This window comes from Carcharodon carcharias, chromosome 3 (genome assembly GCF_017639515.1).
Source record: "Carcharodon carcharias isolate sCarCar2 chromosome 3, sCarCar2.pri, whole genome shotgun sequence".
In the NCBI taxonomy this organism is placed as follows: domain Eukaryota; kingdom Metazoa; phylum Chordata; class Chondrichthyes; order Lamniformes; family Lamnidae; genus Carcharodon; species Carcharodon carcharias.
Window position 1 is genome coordinate 155,047,653 of NC_054469.1, and position 24,449 is coordinate 155,072,101.

A 24,449-nucleotide genomic window follows, 5' to 3' on the forward strand; every position below is an offset into this window, starting at 1 on the left:
CAAATTTACTTACCGGCAATTTAGATGTAGGGGCTGTGGGCTGGACAAAAGTACTGGCCAAGCCTCAGGTTGGACAAGCCTGTTGTAAAGTACAATTGTACAACGGAAAACATTAAAATTCAAAGCAGTGGCATTAAGATAAATGGTTATGATGCTCATCTACACTGCCTGACAGTACAGGTTCATTAGCATAAGTTTGAAATCTTTGCTTCAGTTTCTGGAGACATTTGCAGCCAGAGGATGCTCAAATGCTAGAGTAAAGTAAAACTGGCATCTGGTTAGTTGTTCAAGTGGGTCCCACAGTGATCTTTATTGTATATTACCATCCAGACTTCAGAACTCTTTTTACTGATGTGCTCAGTGGACTCCTGTTGCAAATTCTAGCAGGCTTCTTTTTTGACAACTTATCTTCGATTTTTTTTCTTATACCTCCCCACCACCCACATATATGATCCATTGGTGATTTGGGAAGTAAAATTGAGCCATAACAATTCCTTGCAGTACAGGCTGAGGAGCAGAAAGCTCCAAAACTGAGATGCCACAGCATAACATGTTTAGCCAAGCATGATTTGACCATTGGAATTTCTTGATGGGTAACGCAGTGTGTCAAAAACATGACAAGAAGTAAGGTTTTGGAGAGTGGGAGGTGAGTTGATCACAGAAAAAGATACTTTAAGAAGACACATTGTTTTTATAATGTCACACTAGATCAATTAATATTTTAAACTGTACAAAAATAGGAGGGGAAATCCTGAAAAATGTGCAGCCTTACCTCCAAGGTAAACATGGTGCTAAGCACCTGAAGTCACTTTTGCCTACAAATTCAATGGTGTTGCACCTGTCTTTCAGATGCAAAATGAGTGCTTAAGTATCCAATATAGCGGATATGGCATGTATTCTCATTACTGGAAGTGTTAGCAGAGGTGCTATACTGCTGAAGACAGTAAAAGATCTGCCCATGGCTCTCAAACATGAGGAAATTTGTGCCTTTGGACTAAAGGCTATGTTGGTTAGCTTGGCTCTGTAGCCTTTAGCTGGAAAATGGTAGCAATATGGGAAAGATGGATATACAATCCACATATGATTATTGCTGTATGTATGTGGGAGAAATCTTCAGAAGTCAAAGGTGATCATCCAGGTGTCCTCGATAGGCAGAGGGGCAAAGCATGATGAGGCAGCTGTTGGTCGTGAATACAGAATAGACTGTCTCTTCCCCTAAGTATAGCCCTCCACAGCTACTGCTTCCTCTTGCTTCAGTATCCAGATTATCTGTGGCATGACCAACATCTAGAGTGCCTTCTAGAAAATTCTCTCATTTTCTATATTGTAGAAAATTGTTCAGAGGTCAACGATTTCTGCTGGAGTGACATAATATTAAAAGACTGCAGATGATTCAAAACTTGGAAATACACTACACCAGCAGGAGAGTGGCTAATGAAATGGGCAGATACCTGGCAATAAAATTTAATGCAGTGAAGAAGAAATGATAAATTAAACATTTTTAAAAGGAGCGCATGAACAGAGATCTTGGAGGTTCACATACAGAAATCTTTGAAGATAGCAGAGTTGAAGCAGAATAACACGTGAGCCACCTCTTAAGCCTTAGAGTAGAATTTATGCTAAACCTTTTTAAATCACTGATTGGGGCTCAGCTGCAGTCCCGTTCCCTCATTCCTTCATGGCCATGTCCTTGCCTAATCTCCTCTAGGCCTACAGCCTTCTGAGATATCTGCACTCCCCCAATTCTGGCCTCTTGTGCATCCCCAATTATGATTGCTCCACCATTGGTAGCCATGGCTTCAACTGCTGAGACCCTAATGTCTGGAATTCCTTCCTGCCTCACTTTTTTTCCCCTCCTTTTTAAGGTGCTCCTTAAAACCTACCTCTTTGATCATGCTTTTGGTTAATTGTCCCCATACCTCCTCATGTGGCTCAGTATCAGATTTTGTTTGAGAACACACCAGTGCAGTGTCTGGGAATGCTGCACTACATTAAAAGTGGTAAATAAATGTAAGTTGTTGCCATGCCTCTCTGTTAAGACCTTTTTAAAAGTAACTTGACTGCTTCCTTTCTAGCCAGTCTGAGGCTGCATTCCTTCTTGGTACCAAGCTCCCTGAGGAACCAAAACAAATTATTCAATTTCTGGCTGCAGCAGAAATTAGTAATTAATGCACATCTTCCAGTACTTTTACATAACATGATATCCAGTTAGCAAAAGTAACAAATACATTAATCTGTGTTAGAGACTGAGGCACTCCTACATATTTTATAGTATGAATGAATATCTAATAAAATTGACAACCTCAAATGCTAATATATCTATCCCTAGTCCTTGCCTTTCTCTTATTTAATGTGCTGTCACTTGTTAAAATTCTCTTCAGAGGTGGGATCAGATTTCACATGTAAACTACTAGATCTGACACCATTTTTGAATTTGCTCTTGGGATGTGAGCATCGCTGGCAAGGCAAACTTTTACTGCCTGTCTCTAATTAACCTTGAGAAGGTGGCGGTGAGCTGCCTTCTTGATTGGTTGCATCCATGTAGTGTAGGTAATCCAGTGCTGTTAGGGAGGGAGGAGCAGGATTTTAACCCAGCGGCAGTGAAGAAACAGCAATATAGTTCCAAGTCAGAATGGTCAGTGACTCGGAGGGGACGTTTCAGATGGTGGTGTTCCCATGTGGCTACTGTCTTTGTCCTTCTAGGTAGTTAGAGGTCTTGGGTTTGCAAAAAGGCTGTCAAAGAAGCTTTGCTGCGTTGTTCCAGTGCAGCTAGAGAATAGTACACACTGCAGTCTGGTGATGGGGAATGACTGTTTTAAGTTGTTCGATGGGGTGCTGATCCAGTGGAATGCTTTGTCCTGGATGGTGGAGCAACTTGAGTGTTGCAGCTATACTCATCTAGGCAGGTGGAGAGTATTCCATTGCGCTCCTGACTTGTGCCTTGTAAAAACTGGACAGACTTTGGGGAGTCAGGAGGTGAGTTACTCACTCCAGAATTCCCAGGCTCTGACTTGCTTGTATAGCAACAGTATTTATATGGCTGGTTCAATTTCTGGCCAATGGTAACCCCCAGGATGATGTTGGGGGGCGGTTTAGTGATGTTAATGCTGTTGAATATTAAGGGAAGATGGCAAGATTTTCTTGTTGGAGATAGTGAGTCATTGCTTGGAACTTTATGGCAAGTGAGGTTTGCACCACATGTCAGCCCAAGCCTGAACATTGTTGAGGTCTTGCATATGGATGTGGATTTTTCAGTATTTGAGGAGTTGGAAATGGTACTGAACGCTGGGCAGTTATCAGTGAACATCCCGTTTCTGACCTTTTGATGGAGAGAAGGTGAAGGAGTTGTAAATGACTAGGCCTAGGTAACTACCATGACAGTGATGTCCTGGGGCTGAGATGGTTGGCCTCCACCAACGACAAACATCTTCATCTATGTGGGGTATAATTCCAATCAGTGGAACGTTTTGCTCCTCACTTCCATTAGCTTCAATTTTGCAGGGGTTCCTTGATGCTGCACTCGGTCAAATGCTGCCTTGATGTCAAGGGCAGTCGCACTCTGCTCACCTTTGGAATTCAACTCTTATCCATGTTTAGGCCAAGGCTGTAATGAGGATTAGGGCTGAGTAACCCTTATAGAACCCAAACTGAGCATCGGTAAGCTCATTGCTGAATAAGTGCCACTTGATAGCATTGTCAATGACACCTTCCATCACTTTAATCAAGAGTAGATCTGCGGTGCAGTAATTGCCAGACTGGATTTGTTCTTTTTTGCAGACAGGACATAGTCAGGCAATTTTCCACATTTTTTGGGTAGGTGCCAGTGTTGTAGCTATGCTGGAGCAGCTAACTAATGGAGTGGCTAATACTGAAACACAAGACCTCAGTGCTACAGCTGGGATATTATCAGGGCATGTGGCCTTTGCTGTATGCAGTGTGTTCAACTGTTTCTTTATATCATGTGAAGAATCGAATTATCTAGAGACTGGCATTTATGCTATTGGGGACCTTGGAGGAGGCCAAAATGTATCATCTACTCGGCGCTCCTGACTGAAGATGGTTGAAAATGCTTCAGCCTTGTCCTTTACATTGATGTGCTGGGCTCCCCCATTGAGGATGGGAATGTTTTTTCCAAACTCCACCTCCTGTTGTTTAATTGTTACTGGATATGGCAAGGTTGCAGAGCTTTGATCTGATCCATTGGTTGTAGAATTACTTAGTTCTGCCTATCGCATGCTGCTTCTGCTGTTTAGCTTGCAGGTAATCCTATGTTGTAGCTTCACCAGGTCGGCACTTCATGTTTAGGTTTGCCTGATACTGTTCCTGGCATGCTCTCCTGCACTCCTCATTGACCAAGAGTTGGCCTCATGGCATGATGTAACACTAGATTGAGGGATATGCCAGGCCATGAGGTTAGAGATTGTGGTTGAATATAACTCTGCTGCTGCTGCTGCTGGTCCACAATATTTCCATTGATGCACAGTTATGAGATCTGTTTGGAATCGATCCCATTTATCATGGGTAGTGCTGCACAACACTATGGAAGACATCCTTGGTGTGCAGGTGAGACTTCGTCTTTGCAAGGACTGTGCGTTCTCATTCCTACCAATCCTGTCACAGACGATATATCTGTGACTGGTAGATTTGTGAGGACAAAGTAGGTTTTTCTCTCTAGGTGGTTCTCTTACCATCTGCCACAGGCTTCATCTGACAACTCTTTCCTTGCTCAGTGGAGCTGCTACTATTCCACTCTTGGTCGTGGGCATTGAAGTCCCCCACTCAGTACATTGTGTCCTGCTGCCCTTTTGATTCTTGCAAGTGATCCTCAACATGGACGGGCGTTGAGTCATTAGTCAAAGGAGGACATTGGATGGTAATAAGTAGGACGTTTCCTTGACTACTTTTAAGCTGATGCCATGAAACCTCATGGGGTCTGGGATTAATGTTGAGAATTCCCAGGGCAGCTGTCTCCTAACTGTGCACTACCGTGCTGTCACCTCTGGTGGGTTTGTCTTGCCAGTGGAATAAGGCGTAAGCAAGGATGGTGAGCAAGGAGTCTGAGATGTTGGCTGTTTGGTATAATCATACTGAACATAACATAAGAAATAGGAACAGGAGTAGACCATTCGGCCCTTCAAGCCTGCTGTGCCATTCAATAAGATCGTGGCTGATCATCTTGTGTTTCGATTTCCACATTCCCATCTACCCCGATAATCTTTTGATTCCCTTGCCTAGCAAGAATCTATCTACCTCCGCCTTAAAAATATTCAATGACCCTGCCTCCACTGTCTCCTGAGGCAGAGGATTCCAAAGTCGCACAATCCTCCGAGAGAAAAAAGTTCTCCTCATCTTTGACCTAAAAGGGCAACTCCTAATTTTAAAACAGTGCCCCCTAGCTCTGGACTCACCCACAAGAGGAAACATCCTTTCGACGTGCCACTTTAAGGCCGTTCAGATCTTGTATACTTCAGTCAAATCACCCCGTACTCTTCTAAACTCCAGTGGAATATATTTGCTACAAGTATGAACAAATCATACCTGACTGTTACTTGACCAGCATGTGGGACAGTTCTCCAAACTTTGACGCACAACTCCAGATGTTGATGAGGAATTTGCAGGGTCAACAGGGAAAGATGTCTTTGTGATTTATGGTGTCTAGATCGATGCCAGGTGGTCCGTCCTGATTTATTATACTTTGACTTTTCTGTAGCAGTTTGATACAACTGATTGGCTTGCTAGGCCATTTCAGAGGGCTGTTGGTCTGGAGTTTTTACTTGGAGCTGGTGTACTTGGTCACTGCCTTTGTCCCTTCCGACACAGCGTACTTGGGCAGTTCCCTGGGCAGCAGCAGGTGCATGGCGGTTTGGATCTCCCGGGAGCTGATATTGCTGCACTTGTTGTAAAGGGCCAGGCGGGAAGCCTCACCCGCGATGCGCTCGAAAATATCATTCACGAACGAGTTCATGATGCTCATGGCCTTGGAGGAGATGCCAGTGTCGAGGAGAACCTGCTTCATCACTTTGTAGATGGTATAACTCTTCTTCCTTGACCTTCACCACTTCTTGCTGCCCTTTGCTACTGGTTTCTTTAAGGCTTTCTTGGCTCCCTTCTTGGGAGCTGGTTTCTTCTCATCAACCATCTTCAGTTTCAGACACAGAAATGTGGGCCAGACCGGGTAATTAAGATAGATTGCCTCCCCTGAAGGATATTGGTGAACCAACTGGGCTTTTAAGACCGTCTGGTAGTTTCATGATCATCAATGAGATGAGTTTTTTTACCAGATTAATTTAATTTAAATTGTGCCAGCTACATTAGTCCAGGCCTCTGGATTCCAGGTGTAGTAATATTAGCAAATGCTAGCTTCCTTTGTAATCTACTTCTTCACCTATCTTGATTCCTCCACTATTTCTCTGCTGTCTTTGCCCAACATTGTCTTGGATGAGCTGTAGTTCTCCCATGCTAAGCATTGGGAAGAACCACCACAAGCTCTGACCCTTTACCATTGACTGTTTACCACCACCCCCCCCACCATCACTGCCTCTATAAAGTTGCCTGCTTCATTCATCTACTGCTGAAATCTTCATCCATATCTTTGTCATCTCTAGACTTAAATGCACCATTGTTTCTCCAGTTGGCTTCTCATCATCAGTAAACTTCAACTGATCAAAAATTTGATTCTCTTCTTTCCTGCACCAAGCCCTGCTTGACAATTTTGACAATTACACCCATCCTTGCTGGCTAATGGTCACTCAACCCCTTCAACTTAAATTTCCCATCCTTGTTTCTAAATCCCTCCATCGCCTTTTTCCCCGCTTTCTCTGTAAACTGCTCCAGTATTACAAACCATCTCCTCAGCCCCAAATACACCCTTTGAAATTGAACCTTTTTTTAATGCACCTACTCTTCTCGTCTTGCCTGTGACAAGTTCCCTATGCCCATTCCTGTGGAATTCTTCCAAAAATTTCTGCCTCTTCACTTCCCTATTCTTTTTAAGAACCTTTTTTTAATGTTTACCTCTTTCACTAAGCTCTTGGCGACATTTGAATATTTCCTCTTTCTGGCTTAGCGGCCATTTTCCCTTATACCACTGAAGGATTTTAGGATGTATTGCTTGTAACTCATTAACAAAATAAAGGAGATAATTTTAATATTAAAGGGATATTTATTAATCTTACTTTATACCATATCACATGGATTTCACCAGCATTTTGCAGTGCAAAGAAACATTATTCATAAGACTCTGATTCATTTATCACTGGACGTATTCTATGAAGTTGTCTTAAGTTTGGCAGGAAAAAAATGTGGTTGGTATTTCAGATTCAGTTGCTGTGCAATATAAACCCCTGTCCTTCGTCATAACCTTTATGTGCTCGCTTGGAGAGCAGTTTGCACGGTTGCTTTCATCTATTTCTAATCAAGACGGCATTTACTGAACCACTGTGAAGAAATCTTTAGGAACATGCAGTCCACGCATTATTTCTTGCTGCCACCAAAACACCAAGTACTATATTATTTTAATTAATATGTTCAATGCTTCATTAAATCTTATAATATCCATACTATGAGAAAGTTTACTTTGTAATCTGTATAGATTGACTACTGACCAGTTCTCCTTTGGCCAATAATTGTTAGTGTACCCTTTACTGGAACTTACAGTATGCTGAGTTCTAGTTGTGTATGTTCAAGTTTATTTCAAATTATGCATGTACTTTTAAGAACATTTTGCTCTATAAGTTACAAGGTTGTTCCAGATTTTGCCAGCCATAAAAATTGCAGAATTTATTAAGTTATAACCTCAAATGGGTAGTATTTGGTGAGCATCTGTACGACTAAAACTTTGAATATAAACCATATTGCTACAAAAAAGAGGCAATACCAACAAATATACTGTAATTTTCTCAAATTTTCCCCACTGCAGTTGGCATAATGGGCTATAATATTGCTATTATATTACAGTTGTCAAGTTATTTGTATACTTTGGTTATATATACATATGATGTGATATCCTCCCTTAGTTGAATTTACCTTCAGAAACAAATGCCTTCTCAAATATATATTTAAATGAGTTATTGGAATAATAGAGCATTGAAGTTTTCAAATTAAGTAGTACCCTAGCATGATTATGGACTTTCTTTGTGGATTTCTGTCAGAACTTTCATGAAATCATTATTATAGATGTATCAACAATTTTCTAGGTTTAGACAGACAGAGATGAAATTTTTCAAAAATGGCATTTTATGCTGAAATTATTGTTCGTTCAAAAATCAGAGTTCAACATGAAGTTGTCTGATAGCCCTATTGTTTGCTATGGTGTAGCAGTGTCTGGGTCAATTTTAATTGGATTTAAATTTGAAAATTTTGTTCTGCAAAATTGTAGCTGATCCTGTCAGTTAATTCAGTCTTAGATATTAAAATGTACTATTTTCTGCCTGACAGCTTATTTCATATTTGTGAAGCTAGCCCCTAGGGTTGAATGTAGAGAGTAGAAGTAAAGATTATTGCTGAGGCTGGAACCAAAAGGTTGGCCAATAGCCTTAATGCATTGATATACACTGCTGTGGAATCAAGCTGGACAAATAAGGGGAAGGGTCAAGAAGAAACAGACAATGCAATTGTGCTTTTACAACTGATCCCTCTCCCTGCATCTGCTTCTCTCCCTCATTCTCTCCACTCCCCTGCACCCCCATCTACCTCTTGTGCATCCTCAATTTTAATCACTTCATCATTGGTCTGCTAAACTACTTGATCTTTCTACCTCACTCCTCCAAGATCCTCAAAGCCTATCTGTTTGACCAAGCTTTTCATCATCACCCTGAATACCTATTGGTTTGAGGTCAAATTTTGTTAACATTTCTATGAACCTTTTGTTACATGAAAAGCACCATATAATACAAATTGTTGATGGTATGTGTACACTAATGAAAATTCCATGTGTAAGCTGAATAATTGAAGATTCTGTACAATTAGGATGCTTATGAAAGCTGCCTGTGCAGATAATTTATTCCTCCAACTTCCATCAACCAGAATTTTTTAAGAATTTGGAACCTTCAACTAAAGTTACAAGCAATTTTGAAAATATACAAAAAGAATGCACAAATGAAAGATGTAGCTCAGTGGACTATGAAGAGAGCACTTTGAGGAGAATTACCATCTGATGACCAAAGCAGTGGACAAGATGGAACTTTTACTGAATTAAGTAGCTTTGACAGTTAAGGTCAAACTATTTTTAGTTTTCATGAAAGAGTTTAAAAAAATACACACACAGTTGAAGAAACATCCAAATATAGATGCAAAGGAATAAAGTGATTTAGAGTTAAGCACACATTAGCTCCAAAGTTGAAAGACTTTCAGAGCCATGAGCTTCTGTGATGCTGTTCTTAAAACTTTCAAGATAAGGAAACAATCTTGTAGGCTGCAAGGCCCAATGGTGAGGTGTATAATAAGGATAGAAACAATCTTGTGCAAATTAGTTAGACTGCTTTCTAACATCTATGTGAAAGCAGTATGAGAGTTTGAGTGATAGGAATTACTTAAACTAAGCACTCTGGGCAGTGTCTTCAGCAAAGTATTTTTGTGCACATGTGACAGTGAAGCTCAATCAGGTCCCCCGTCAGCCTTCTCTGCTCTAAGGAAAACAACCCCAGTCTATATAGTCTCTCTTCATAGCTGAAGGCAACGTCCTGGTGAACCTCCTCTACACCCTCTCCAGTGCCGGCACAGCCTTCCTATAGTTTGGCAACCAGAACTGCACACAGCACTCCAGATGTGGCCTAATGCTTTATACAGCCCCATCATATACTCCTTGCTCTTGTATTCAATTCCTCAACTAATAAAGGCAAGTACCCCATATGCCTTCTTAACTGTCTATTCTGCTGCCTTCAAGGATCTATGAACATGGACACCAAGATCTGTACTTTCTAGGGTCCTAACATTCGTCATGTGCTCCCTTGCCTTGTTGGTCCTCCCAAAATGCATCACCCCACGTTTTTCAGGATTACATTCCATTTATTGCTGTTCTGCCCATCTGACCAGCCTGTCTATATTGTCCTGTAGCCTAAGGCTTTCCTCCTTACTATTTACCACACCATCAATTTTCATGTCAGCTGCGAACTTGCTGATCATACCTCCTACATTCATGTCTAGATCATTAATGTACCCTACAAACAGCAGGAGACCCAGCGCCAAATCCTGCTGTATGCCACTGGATACAGCCTTCAACCATCACCCACTGCCTCCTGCCACTAAGCCAATTTTGGATCCAATTTACCAAATTGCCCTGGATCCCAGGGGCCCTTACCACTTTGACCAGTCTCCCAAGTGGGACCTTGTCAAAAGTCTTACTGAGGTCCATGTAGACTACATCAACTGCACTACCCTTCATCTACACAACTGACATAGTGGTTTTGTCGCTGGACTAGTAATCCAGAGACCCAGGGTAATGCTCTGGGGACCCGGGTTCAGATCCCGCCACAGCAGATGGTGGAATTTGGATTCAATAAAAATTGTCTGGATGACCATTGTCCATTGTCGATTGTTGTAAAAACCCATCTGCCCTTTAGGGAAGGAAACCTGGCATCCTTACCTGGTCCTATATATGACTCCAGACCGACAGCAATGTTGACGCTTAAATGCCCTCTGAACTAGGGCAACTTGGGATGGGTAATAAATGCTCACTTGGCTAGCAATGCCCACATCCCATGAAAGTCAGTTCCATAAAATTCAATCAAATGTGTTAGACATGATTAACCCTTGCCTCTCCAAGTGGAGTTTTTTTCCCCAAAAGCTTCCCCACATTAGCTGTCCTCCAGTCCTCCTTTGGCCAGAGAGGATTTGAAAATTAATCTGGGCCCCTGGAATGCAGCCTGGAGATTTATCCACTTTCAAGTTATCCTGTTAAAACCTCCAATACCTCCTCCCTCTCAGTGCTAATTTGTTCAAGCATATCACAGTCCCCTTCCCTGATTCCTACACCTACATCATCCTTCTCTGTTGTGAATACAAATACAATGTACTAACTTAAAACCTCACCTACATCATCTGACTCCTCTCACTGATTGCCACTTTGGTCTCTAATGGACCCTACTCTTTCCCTGGTTATCCTCTTGCCCCTAATATCCTTACAAAACATCTTTTGGATTTTCCTTTATTTTACTCACCAATGTTTTTTCATGCCATCTCTTTGCACTCCTAATTTATTTCTTAAGTAACCCCCTTGCACTTTCTTTACTTCACTAGGGCTTTTGCTGTTTTGAGCCCCCGGTATCTACCATAAGCTTACCTTTCTTTTCCTTATCCAATCGTATACATTCCTCGATATCCAGGGTTCTCTGGACTTGTTGGTCCTACCCTTCATCTTTTATGAGAAAATGTTAGCCCTATCCTTCACCTTTTATGGGAACATGTTGGCCTTGCACTTTCACTATTTGCTTTTTAAATGACTCCCACTGATCTGATGTAGATTTTCCTACAAGTGGCTGCTCCCAGTCCACTTTGGCTGGGTCCTGTCTTATCATATTAAAATCGTCCTTCCCCCAATTCAGAACCTATTTCCGGAACATCTTTGTCTTTTTCCATAACTACCTCAAATCTTAGAGTTATGATCACTTTCACCGAAATGCTCCCCCACTGACACTACCACTTGCCCGGCTTCGTTCCCTAAAACTAGGTCCAGCACCTCCCCTCTCTTGTAGGACTTTCTACGTGCTGTCTTAAAAAGCGTTCCTGGATACATTTTAGGTTGAACATTGCGTATGGAAGAAGTTTTCGTCTAAAGAGGCAGGCATATATGAATAGAGGCCATCCGAGATTGGGCACTCAAGGGGACAAGGCTGATGAAACAGAATTCATGCTGGAGGAAATGTTGAGAAAGTGCAAGCCTGATTGAAGGCAAAATTTAATTTTGAATCTGCCTATTTAAACTTATCTCAGTGCTTCGGGTATCAAGACCTTAATTTATATTCTGCTGAGAGTAAATCTTTGATCCTAGTATAGTTTTGCCAGTTTGCTTAAGTGAATCTCCATTAGGTAAATAAAAGAATGTGGAAGCTTTCCACAATTGAGTGATGCTGAACCTATTTTAGTTCCCTATGCAAAGTGGAAGCGGAATGGCAGGCAATCATAACTTATTGCTGCAACTTCAGAATTAAAGCTAACTGATAGTGTAAACAGTTGTTATTTGTGATATTGCTCGATGCTGTCCTTGTCTCAACTGCCGAATTCCTCATCTATGCCTTTATTAGCTCCAGACTTGACTATTCCAGTACCATCCTAGTTGAACTCCCATGCTCTATCCTAGATAAGCTTGTCCTTATCTAAAACTTTGCTGCCTTTATTCTAACTCGTACCAATTCTTGTTCGCCCATCAGCAGCAGGCTCAAGGGGCCAAGTGGCCTACTCTTGCTCCTAATTTGTATTTTCATATATCAGCTCTGTGCTCGCTGATTTGCATTAAATTCCTGGCCCAACACTGCCTCAATTTTTTTGAAATTCTTTCAGATAGCTCATGGCTTGCCCTTCTCTATATCTGTAACCTCATCTGCCTCGACAGATCTTTTGAGATCTCTCTGCTTCTCCAATTCTGGCATCTTGCACATGCCTGGTTTTAACTGCTCCACTGTTGATGGCTACCTTTTAGCTACCTTGTCCTTAAGCTCTGAAATTACCTTACTAAACTTCTTTACCCCTCTGCGTGTCTGTCTTTAAAATGATCCTTAGAGCTTATCTCTTGAGCAAAGTTCTTTCCTATTTTAATATCTCCTTCGGTGGCTTTGTGTCAAGAATGTTTATTGATGACACGCCTGTTAAATGCTGTGGGATGTTTTGGTGCTATATAAATAAGTTGGTGATTAAAAAAAAATAAGGGTATAAGTAAGTAATTTGATATTGGGATGGATAGGGCAGGATAAATTGGCAATCTCTGATTAAAGATTAAACTAAGTGGAGAGCATCTTTGGCATTAAATTGCATACTGATGATGAGTGCTGTGGGAATTGACCAATGCATGATAACTCAAAATTGATACCACATAGAAAAATCTATTTTTGGCCTGGATTTTATCACATGTTCAATGTCTCCCAATTCATCAAGTATCTATCCTTACAAGGGTATGATGAGGGTAGATTAGTCTAGTCGTTATCGTATTGGACTGGCAACCCAAAGGTAAAGTTCAATTCCCACCATGGCAAGCTGTGAAATTAAATTCAAAGAATCTAGTAATCTGTGGTTATATACCATGAAAACTGATGTTTAGTAGGAAAAAAACCTAACTAATGTCTTTCGGGCAAGGAACCTTCTGTCCTTGTGCTTTGGTCTAACTGAGTCATGATTCGAGGTTGCCAAGTAAACAAACGGAGAAGAAAAACTCTTGGATGAACATTGCCTTAAATCAAAATGAGAGGAATATGTTTTATAGAATCATCGAATGGTTATAGTGCAAGAGAATGCCTTACAGCCCATGTCCATGCTAGCTTTCTGGGAGAGAAACTCGATTAGTTCAGTTTCCTTGTAGCTCTGTGAATATTTTCTCTTGAGATGCTTATCCAATTCTGTTTTGAAAACCCTGATTGTATCTGTCTCCATCACACTCTCGGGTAGTGTATCCAGACCCTAACCACTTGTTCTATAAAGCTTTTTGTCATGTTGCCATTGGTTCTTTTGCTAATTGCTTTATATCAATATCCTCTGGTTCTCAATCCTTCTGCCATAGGGGGAACATTTCTCTCCATCTGCTCTGTCTAGACCCCTCATAATTTTAAACACTTTTTAAAATCAAATTTCCTCTCAACCTTCTCTTTGAGGAGATCAACTTCAGCTTCACCAATGTATCCACATTACTGAAGTCCCTCATCACTGGAATATTCTCATCAACCTTTACCATGGTATCTCTAAAACCTTCACATCCTTCTTAAGGTGTGGTACACAGAACTGGACACAAGAATCCAGTTGAGGCGAAACAAAGCTTTTTACATAAAAGGAAAATATTGCAGATGGTGGAAGTCTGAAATAAAAACCAAGTGCTGGAAACACTCAGATCTTGCAGCATCTATGGAAAGCGAAACTGATGTTTTCAGTTGAATATGACTCTCAGAACTGAAGTCATATTGACTCAATGTTAACTCTGTTTCTCTTTCCACAGATGTTGCCTGAACATTTTCTGCTGAGTGTTTCCAGTGCTTTATTTTTATTTGCATTTTCTGAAGGTTCATCATAACTCCCTTGCTTTTGTATTCTCTGCCTTGATTTTATAAAACCCAGGATCCCATATCCCTTTCTAACCCCTTTCCCAACCTGCCCAGCCACGTTCAATGATTTGCATGCATGTATTCCTTGGTCTCTATATGCCTGCACCCACTTCAGAATAATAGGAGAATTTTTTTTCTCTGAGGGCTGAGATTCTTTGGAACTCTCTTCCTCAAAAGGTGGTCGAAGCAGAGTCTTTGAATATCATTAAGGCAGAGACAGATAGAAAGGTAGATTCTTAATAAGCAAGGGGTTGAAACGTTATCAGGGGTAGGCGGGAATGTGAAATCGAGATTACAATCAGATCAGCCATGATCTTATTGAATGACGGAACGGGCTAGAGGGGCCGAGTGGCCTACTCCTGTTCCTAGTTCGTGTAATGTCCTTTTTCTATATTGCCTCACCTCGTATGTCCTACCAAAATGAATTGTTTCACATTCCCCTGCATTAAATCTCCCCTGCCATGTGTCTACCTGTTCCACCAAGCGCTCGCTGCCCTGTTGAAGCCTATCACTGTCCTCATAGTTTACAATCCTTCCAAGTTTCTGTCATCGGCAAATTTTGAAATTGTACCCAACACACTCAAATCTAGGTCATTAATATATATCAAGAAAAACAGTGGTCTTAGCACTCACCCCTTTGGAATCCCACTATATATCTTACCCCAGTCTAAACAACAACCATTAAACACTAAGATAAATGCAAAATACTGCAGATGCTGGAAATCTAAAACAAAAACAAAAATACCTGGAAAAACTCGGCAGTTCTGACAGCACCTGTGGACAGGGATACAGTTGACATTTTGAGTCCGTATGACCCTTCATCATAAGGATCATACGGACTCGAAACATTTTTGTTTTTGTTCAACCATTAAACACACCTTGGTTTACTTTCAAATTAAGTTCAACGTTTTTCTTGTCTCTGAAACATTTTAGATATTTTATTAAATCAGAGACCACTTATTTCCAATGTTGTGCATAATGCTAACTTTGTATTTTGAATAAAAACATAAAATGCTGGAAATGCACATTAGGTTTGGCAGTTTCTGTGGCAAGAGAAACAGGGTTAAAGTTTCAGGTCAATGATTTTTCACCCAAACTGGAAAACGAGATCTACAGGTTTAGAGCAAGTATAGAAGCAAGAGAAGAAGTGAGGGGAGGGCAGAACAAACAGAATGGTCTCTGATAGGGTGGAAGACAAATGACAAAAGGAATGATGGCACAAGGCAAAAAGGCGATGATAATGTGACGAATTAAAAAAACCAAAAGATGTGTCTGCAGGAGGTGTAAATGGGAAGTCAAATTATTGACAATAGTTGCCATTCCAAAAGCAAGCAAACAAGAATGGGAATGAGGTTATAACCTAAAATAGTTGAATTCACTGTTGCATACGAAAGGCTGTAAAGTGTCTAATCAAAAGATAAGGTACTGTTCCTCAAGTTTAAATTGCACTACATTGTTTTTGACCTATACTTTTCCAGATGAGTGTGGGAGCAGAGGGGAGATTCAAAAAGACAGTTAAAATATTATCCTTATCCTCCTCTGTTAGCCACGGGTGGTGCCTCCTTTCCTTAGAGTCTTTCTTTCTTACTGGAATGCATCTTTTCTGAATATTCTGATGCTGAGGGGTGCCTCGACTACGAGGTCACTAATTAATCCTGCTTCATTGCATATTACCAGATCGAATATAACCTGCTCTCTGGTTGGCTTTAGAATGTGCTGCTCCAAGAAACGGTCCTGAAAACACTCTATGTATTCACCATCTAAGCTACCTTTGCCAATCTAGTATATCCAATCCTTATGTAGATTAAAATCACCCGTGATTAATGCTGTACCTTCCTCACAAACTGCCTGAAAGCTCAGGGTCATTTTTGTGAACTGAATGTAAACTGAACGGAGATGTTCTGCAAACATTTACTCTAATATTTCTGAATATATTTGTCCAATATTTTAAATTGCATTCCTTATTTAAGTCTGTTTTCCAAACCAAATAGTTAGTTTAGAACATCGCATAAGTAATCTGGATTTAGTTGCTCCAGTGCAGAGAGGATAGTGCATAGTGAGCAGTGAATACAATACACTGAATGGGAAGAAGTACAAGTAAATTGCTGTTTTACCTGGAAGGAAGGCCTTGGACAGTGGGAAGGGAAGAGGTAAAAGGAGCAGGTGTTGAACCTTCTGTGCTTGCATGTAAAGGTACCCTGGGAAAGGGGAGAGGGTGTACATCAGAGTGTTGTGGAGGAAATTGTCTAATTGGAATGGGGAAGGGAAGATGGCAGGAATGGCAGAGGATGATGCATTGAGTGTGGCAGCTAGGGTGGAAAGTGAGTACAAGGGGGAGCCCTATTGTGGTTCTAGGAGATTTTGGGGGAAGAAGTGAGAAGAGAAATGCAGGAAATGGGATGGACACAGTTGAAGGCACTGCCAACAGCTGTTGGGATATCTTTGGTTTGAGAATTCATTAGCCTAATTGGCTGCTCAACTTGCTAGATTACTTCACAGTTCCTTGACGCCAGTGATGCCCTTCAGATGGCACCAAAATGAAATTGACATAGTAATAGAGGAAATGGAAGCCTCACAGCCTGCTAAACCTTTGTGAATAGCTTTCTTCAAGGTCAGTAGCTGGTGCCATTCCTTCGTTACTGACTGCAATGTTGGGGCAATTACTTTACTATGTTACCTAATCAATAGATGATGAACTGTTGGTAAAAATGCAATAATAAATACATTTTTTCAATGTAAAATTTCAAGGGAGTAATAATTCTAGTAGTTTTGGACATACCTGCATCTTGATTTGTAAAAAAAGTGACTAAATAACTGCTTTGTCCAAAGGCAATCATCTCATTAAGTTTAATATGTAACTTTTGTTACAGTAATCAAGCTCATTCATGAACAAATTTCAGTGTATAGCGGAGGCCTGTCCCCCTCTTACAGTGGCAGTTAAATGCAAAATGGCCCCCTTTTTTTTGTAAAAAAAAACCTACTTTGGAATGCTTTGATTATAAATTCATATCCCTCATGACGATATATAGACTTTGTGGTTTGATGTTCAAAGTATGGCTTTTCTGTTTGTACGTTATCCTTAAGTATGACAGTTCTTTAATTTTTGATGTTTCGAATAAATATTAGGATATTTTATAGATTGTTTTAAGAAATGTAGCTGCAAATAAAAACATGTTTTCAAAGTTGGAACTACCCTTGTACTCAAACTAAAACAGGAATAGGCTCCGGTCACAGGTTTTAAATTTGTGTTCAGATCAGTTTCCAAATATCTTAAGTTGCTAATAGCATGGTGTTCTGATTTTGGATTTATCCATTAGTGCTAAGAACGACCCTTTTCAAATGTCCAGACTCTTAAAGTTCCTGTGAAAGAAAGCTACGAGTGCAAGTAGGGTAGTTTCCTAGACTTCAAAGGCTGGGTGCCATGGCTTGTCAGCTTCAGTTTGAACACACTTGTAGTAAAAGAATATATAGGATACTTTGCATATACTTAATAATATAATATTAAGATATATGCCCCCAGTCATCAAACAATGTACTTTTGAAGTTATTACAGATTTGTAATAAGTACTGATCTCTAACAGTGACACAACTATTTTTTGTAGAGACACGATGAAGAAGCTATCGTGGATTTGGGTAAAACGAGCACAATTGTCAATACAAACTTTGAGAAAGAAGAACTAGAGAGTAAGTTTGCATAAAATGTTATCTTTGAAAATTCTTGAGGTTTTGAAGTTTACATTATAGTTGCAATTTCAAGATGACAATTTTGCAATTTGATCTTTTAATGCATAGAAGCCTGTTTTAACAGAACAACATTTCTTGGAGTGATCTTGAAGCTGAATATTGGTGATAAGTCAGTGTCTGATACCATTTAACATAACTATTCTTATAAAACCTCTAACTCTCTGCTCTGAATCCAAGTTGCCTTCCATGGAACAGGCATTTGTCCACTGTATTTCTCGAACTATTTGAAGGATTTTTCCTGCAATAAATGTTAAACGTACTGACCTGTAGTTTCAAGGTATACTTCTTGACCCCTTTCTGTGCAATGGAATTCTGTTGGCTAATTTTCAATCTTTTGGTGTTGTCTTGTATATTAATTCAGGACAAAGTCAACTAATGAACTAATTTTAGGCCCACTTCTTGAGACTCGTTGGTGTAGTTCTCTGGGACAGACATTTTGGTTAATAGGTTGTTGAAGTATTTTATCATAGCCATGTTTAATTGCCAATTGTCTAATCCTCCCTTTGCCTTTGTGCAAGCCAGATATCAGATTTGTAACAATTTTTCCCTTTTTGGTGGAGACAGAAATGAAGTACTAATAATTCTGGTTTTGTCCATTAATCCCAGTTTACCACATTATTTTTATAATTTCAAATGTTTTCTGCAATATTAGATTCAGTGTATCATTTGCCTTTTCTTTGTTTTTTTTTGCTGAAATTAACTCTCATCTCATACCACCGGGATTTCATGAAGATTTTAAATCATCTTGTTTACCTCTTATTTTTTTTACATCCCATTTTAACCAAATTAACCGGTGCTGTCCTTTTTATTTTAATGTGGTCAGAAATAATATTGGTTGCAATCTAAAAGCTTATTGTTGATCATTTTCAGTGTTTCCACTAATACCACTAACGCTAGGTGTTCCCTGACTTCATGGCATTTTCTTTCTGTTCAGCGAGGGAGTGCAAGAAACCCTGCAAAGCCAGAATTTACAAAATCATTAGGTGCAAGATTCTTGCTAAATCAGAGTTGGCAGGCTTGTTGCTCTGTAATACTTGCACTTGAGTGTAGGGGCATAATTTCAATGTTTGCAAATGACAAAGCTTGGAAATGTATTGAGCAGTGAGGATAGTAGCAAAATTTAGGACATAGTGAAATGGGCATTCACATGCAGATGAAATTTAATGTGGAGAAGTGTGAAATGAACATTTTGAAGAAAATGACGGGAGGTAGTATAACCTGAATGGTACAATTTCAAAAGGGGTATAGGAACATGACCTTTTGCATACAGAAATCTTTGAAGTTGGCAGAGCTATCAATAAAGCTCTTAAAAAGTACATGGCATCTTGGCTTTATATTTAGAAGCCAGGAGCACAAAAGCAACGTAGTTACAGTAAATCTTTATAAATCATTGGGTAAACCTCAGCTAGGTTATTGTTTCCAAGCTGAGCACCACACTTTAGAAAGGATATCAAGGCCTTAGAGAGGATGCAGAAAAGATATACAAGAATGGCTCCAGGCATAGGGAGTTTGTTACTTGGAAAAATGAGAGACGCTGGGATTGTTCTTGGAGTAGACAAGGTTGAAGCAAAATTTAATAGGTGTTCAAAATTGTGAAGATTTTTTGAGTACATAGGGAGAAATTGTTTCCAATAGCATAGACACAGATTTAAGGTGGTTGCCAAAATAACCAGAGCCGAGATGATGAATTTTGTTTTACTCAATGAGTTATGATCTGGAACGCATTGTCGGACCTGGGATTGTAGAAGCAGATTAATTAACTTTCAAAAGGGGTTCAAATCTTTATTTGTAAGTTTTGCAGGACTATGGGGAAAGAGCATGGGTGTGGGACTAGGTAGAGTTTTGGCGTATGAATGGCTGAATGCCATCCTTGCTGTATTATTTTATGATAAGTTCTTATTTGGAATTCATGTGGATGAATTTACTGTAGAAACCCCAGCATTATAATGCAGGTATTAAATAAGCATAAATGTATCACTAACTTGAGATGCTGATAGCTGTGTAAATGGGCCTGGTCTAAAAAAAACCTTTAAATTTTAACCTGCCTGGGGAACATGGCTCTTACAGTCTAAAAATCTAGTCTCTTTCCTTACAGGGAATTGTTTTACTGGAGGAAAATATTTTCTGAATTAAGTTCTATAAGTTAACGAGAGACTGTTGCACAATCTAATTAGTTATTGTTATTGATGTAAGATGGTCCTTGTAGCACTGTAAGGAATTCTTCCTACGGCACATTTGGTGCCTCCGTTTTTGTGTGTTTATATTTTAGTTTCAACTCCGTAAATGTGGGAAACTGCGAATATGGATGTTATGTGTTGAATGGCTTGTTTAGCTTGCCGTACTTTGCAACCCAGTGCATTACGGGATCACAGAATCCATGTTGGTTTGTTAGTTCTGTTACTGCAGTAGAATAAATGAGACCTGCAATGTTGTCACCTCCATGCCTCCATGAGTATTGATTATTCTTCAAAAAGTTATCGGCCGTGCCAATATTAAAACATAACAAATTGGCAACGAGGACGATGGACCTTTGAGGTAAGGCCACTCAAAGTGAAACAGCTAGTGAAAGGAAATTTACTAGTTAAAAAAAAACACACCAACTCTCCCAGAGCGCTCCCGAAGTTCAGACAAAAGGTGAAGATAAGAAGTCAAAACTGGAAGAAATCGCTGCTGTGCTTTTCTGAACAGGAAAGAAGTTTAGAAAAAAAGCTTAGAGAAAAAAGCGAAGCAGCCACGTTTGCAGAAAAAAAGAGACCCACGATCCCGGGGATCCCGAGAAAGCACAGGAAATATACAGCGACAGGGCCGCCGGCTACTGACAGCCTCTGAAGTTCCAAATATATAGGACATGCAGAGTTCGAAAAGAAGACGCAGAGAAGAATGTGCTGCAGTTTTAAAAAATTACAGAGAGGGAAGGCCCACAATCCCTGCAGAGTTCGCCAAAAACCCAAACAGTGTGGGAAAAACCACAGACAAAACCGGCAGCTGCTGACAGCCTGAGTTTAAAAAAAATGGTTACTGTCTCATAGCGGTAACAGCATTTAAAGTGGCAACTACAAAAAAGGAAACTACAGTAAACAAAAAGTAATTGATGAAGAGAAAAAGGTGGAAAATGACTATACTTACCAGACCTATGGGACATTTCGATGGAGCAGTGGAGCTCCTACACTGAACGCTTTGAGCTTTTTTGTCCTTGAAAATGGAATTGAAAACAATAGAAAGGTGGCAGCTTTCTTAAGTGTAATGGGAGCCAAAACCTTTGGCTTATTAAGAAGCTTAGTGCAACCTGACAAACCTCACACAAATTTGTATGAGGACATTGTAAAAGCCTGTTGTCGCATTTTTCCCTGAAGCCACTTGTCATAGCAGAAAGATTTAGGTTTCACAAAAGAAACCAAGAGGGGGAAACAATTACGCAGTATGTTGCAGCACTTAAAAAGCTCACTGAACATCGTGAATTCAAGGAAGTACTGAACGATACCCTTTGTGACAGAATGGTCTGTGGACTTCATACTGAAGCAATCCAGAAACGTCTACTGACAGAGGCTAACCTCAAGCCATAGAGATTGCAGTCTCCATGGAGCTGGCTGCATAAGAAGCACAGCAGCTGAGTGTATCAACTTGAGCGAGTAATGTGACAGCTGAGTGTGCACACAAGATAGCAAGCAGCTGAGAATATTACCATTGTGGAAAGTCTGGTCACCATTCATCTGAATGTTAGTGCGGAGACCTTGAAAGCTGTCAGTATGGCAAGAAGGGACACATTGCCTGTAAAAACAAAAAAGTAACAGTGAATCAGAAAGGCAAACCAGAGAAAAAGGACCTGGCATAACAAGAAGAAAAATCTCCATGTCATATAGCAGGTATGGGTGGACCAGTGTGACACAGAGTCTGAAGAAGGGCCACTCCACTGCTTGTCAGTGACAGGTGGTTCAGAGGGCTACTGGGTAACACCGCTGCTGGAGGGCCAACCAATATATATGGAACTGGATACAGGGACAGCAGTTTCTCCGGTTCTAGATGCTACTGTGGTGAAAGACAACTACCCAGCTTTAGTTGGCTTGAGGAGATCCGGTTAAACTGAGCAGAAGTACACAGCACTGCAAGAGAAGAAACTGGCCTGACAGCTGTTATAAACAAACATGCTGTTGTTTTGAAAGACGATTTGGGAAGCATGAAGGGAATCAGCATAATATTGAATATCAAAGCTGACTCTCAACCAAAATTTCTGAAGGCCACAACAGTGCCTAATGCTATACGACCAAAAGTTGAAGCTGACCTGGAGCGCCTGGTCAAGGTAGGAATCTTAGTACCTGCCTGCCATAGAGAATGGGCAACACCCATCGTTCAGGGAAGACTGCTTCATATGCATCTGTGGAGTTACACTGTGTTGTGTGCTGAACAATATCCACTTCCCCCATATTGAGGACTTTTTTGCTGGCTTGGCTGGTGGACAGAAATTCAGCAAACTAGATCTGTTCCAGGCCTACTTACAAATGCACGTTGATGAAAAGTCACAAGAATATATCACCATCACAACACACAAGGGACTGTACCGATACTGCCGTTTGCCTTTTGGAATAACACCAGCTCCAATCTTGTTTCAGAGGGCCATGGACCAGATCCTGAGTGGTTTGCCTGGAGTTCAGTGCTACCTTGATGATATCTTGGTAATGGGCAGGACTGATGAGGATCATCTCAAGAACTTGGATGCCACTCTGCAAAGCCTAGAGGAGTATGGCCTACGGTTTTGCAAAGACAAATGTGAGTTTTTTTTTCAGCCTTCTGGAATATTTGGGGCATACAATTGATGCTGCTGGGCTTCACAAAGCACCCTCAGGTCAAGGTTATTGTGGATGCTCCAGTTCCTCAGAATACCAGCCATCTTAGCTCATTCTTGGGGCTGCTGAGTTATTATGGGAGATTTATTCCGCAGCTGGCAATCCTGCATGAGCTTGTGTGTCAGAACAAAGCTTGGAAATGGACAGAAGCCTGTGACGCTGTGTTCAAGAAGGTTAAAGCAGCGCTGACAGATTCTGAGATCCTGACGCACTTTGACCCCTCCTTACCTCTTACAATTTGCATTGATGCATCGCCTTATGGAGTTGGAGCCATTGTTTCACACAACACCCTCTGGTGTGGAGAGGCCCATAGTGTTTGCTTCAAAGACTTAAAGCAAAGCAGGGAGCCAATACGCTCAAATCAAATTGCAAATCATTCTCAGAATCTGGAAATTTCACCACCCCCTGTTTGGACGGAAATTCAGGCTGCTGACTGATCATTGACCACTCACCTCAATATTTGCCCCAAGCACAGGCATCCCTCCTTTAGCTGCAAACAGAATGCAGCGTTGGGATTTGATGTTGAGTGCTCACACACATGTCATCATACATTGAAAATCTACCTTGCATGGCAATGCAGACGGCCTGTCGAGGCTGCTGCTAACAGTCATCCATGCAGACGCTTTTTCTACCTTGCACATGTGGAGAAAACACCCATCACTTCAGTCCAAATCAAGAAGGCCACTCGAGTAGACCCAACTTTGCCCAAAGTTATGGACCTTGTGATGTATGGCAACTCTTCCCAAACTTCCAAGTCTCACCTGACCTTCATCCTTATGTTTCCAGGAGGATGGAGTTATCAGTCACTTCAGGATGTTTGCTTTGGGGCTTGCGAGTTATTATTCCACCAACATTGAGGAAACCAATGTTGGACCCAACTGCATTTTGGACACTGGAATACTTCACATGAAAGAAATTGCAAGAAGCTACTTTTGGTGGCCTGGCCTGGACCAAGGCAAGATCCTGTCCCTCTTGTCATAGTGTGAGAAACATGTCTCAGTTGGCACCCCTCAATCCATAGGATTGGCCAGAAAACTCTTGGCAGTGCATTCACGTCGACTTCGCTGGACCATTTGAAAGAACAATGTTTGTGATGGTTTTGGATGCTCATTCCAAATGGCCTGAAGTTTCAGTGCTGTCCTCTGACTACAGCTGAGAGCACAATTCAAAGGCTAAGAGAAGTGTTCGGTTGCTACAGGTTACTAGAACAACTTGTGACCAACAATGGATCTCTGATGTCTCATAGGATTTTTAAATTTTTTTGAGAAGTAACGAAATTCAGCACATCACCTGAGCATCATACCACTCATCCACCAATGGGTTAGCTGAGAGATTTGTTCAAACCATGAAACACGTTTTAAGTTCATCACGAGGACGTTCCTCCATTCAAAAGCGTCTGGACACATTTCTGCTGACATGCCGAAACATGCCACAGGCTACGACTAAAGTATCTCCAGCATTCCTACCAATGGGATGGCAACTGCGCACTTGCTTTGATCTGCTGAGGTGAACAAAAGCACAAGTTGTGCAAGATCAACAGCACGACCAAGTGGAGAGAAGAGCACAGAGATCAAAGCCAAGATTTTTCTGTTCTGGTCCAGAAGTTCTAGCTCATAATTATACT

General features: G+C 40.8%; 1 protein-coding gene across 6 annotated transcripts in view; it reads left to right on the top strand.

Moving 5' to 3' along the window:
- Positions 1–24,449, top strand: part of LOC121275839 (sodium bicarbonate cotransporter 3-like) — a 242,370-nt gene that overhangs the window by 53,096 nt on the left and 164,825 nt on the right. For 3 of the 6 annotated variants that reach the window (XM_041183535.1, XM_041183537.1, XM_041183538.1), the window contains exon 2: positions 17,843–17,924. The exons of 1 other annotated variant lie outside the window; for it this stretch is intronic. In XM_041183535.1, the coding sequence (XP_041039469.1) occupies positions 17,843–17,924 (82 nt within the window). Of the gene's footprint in view, positions 1–17,842; positions 17,925–20,382; positions 22,749–24,449 lie in introns of those variants that run through there. 2 more of the 6 variants (XM_041183534.1, XM_041183536.1) reach the window with 2 other exon arrangements.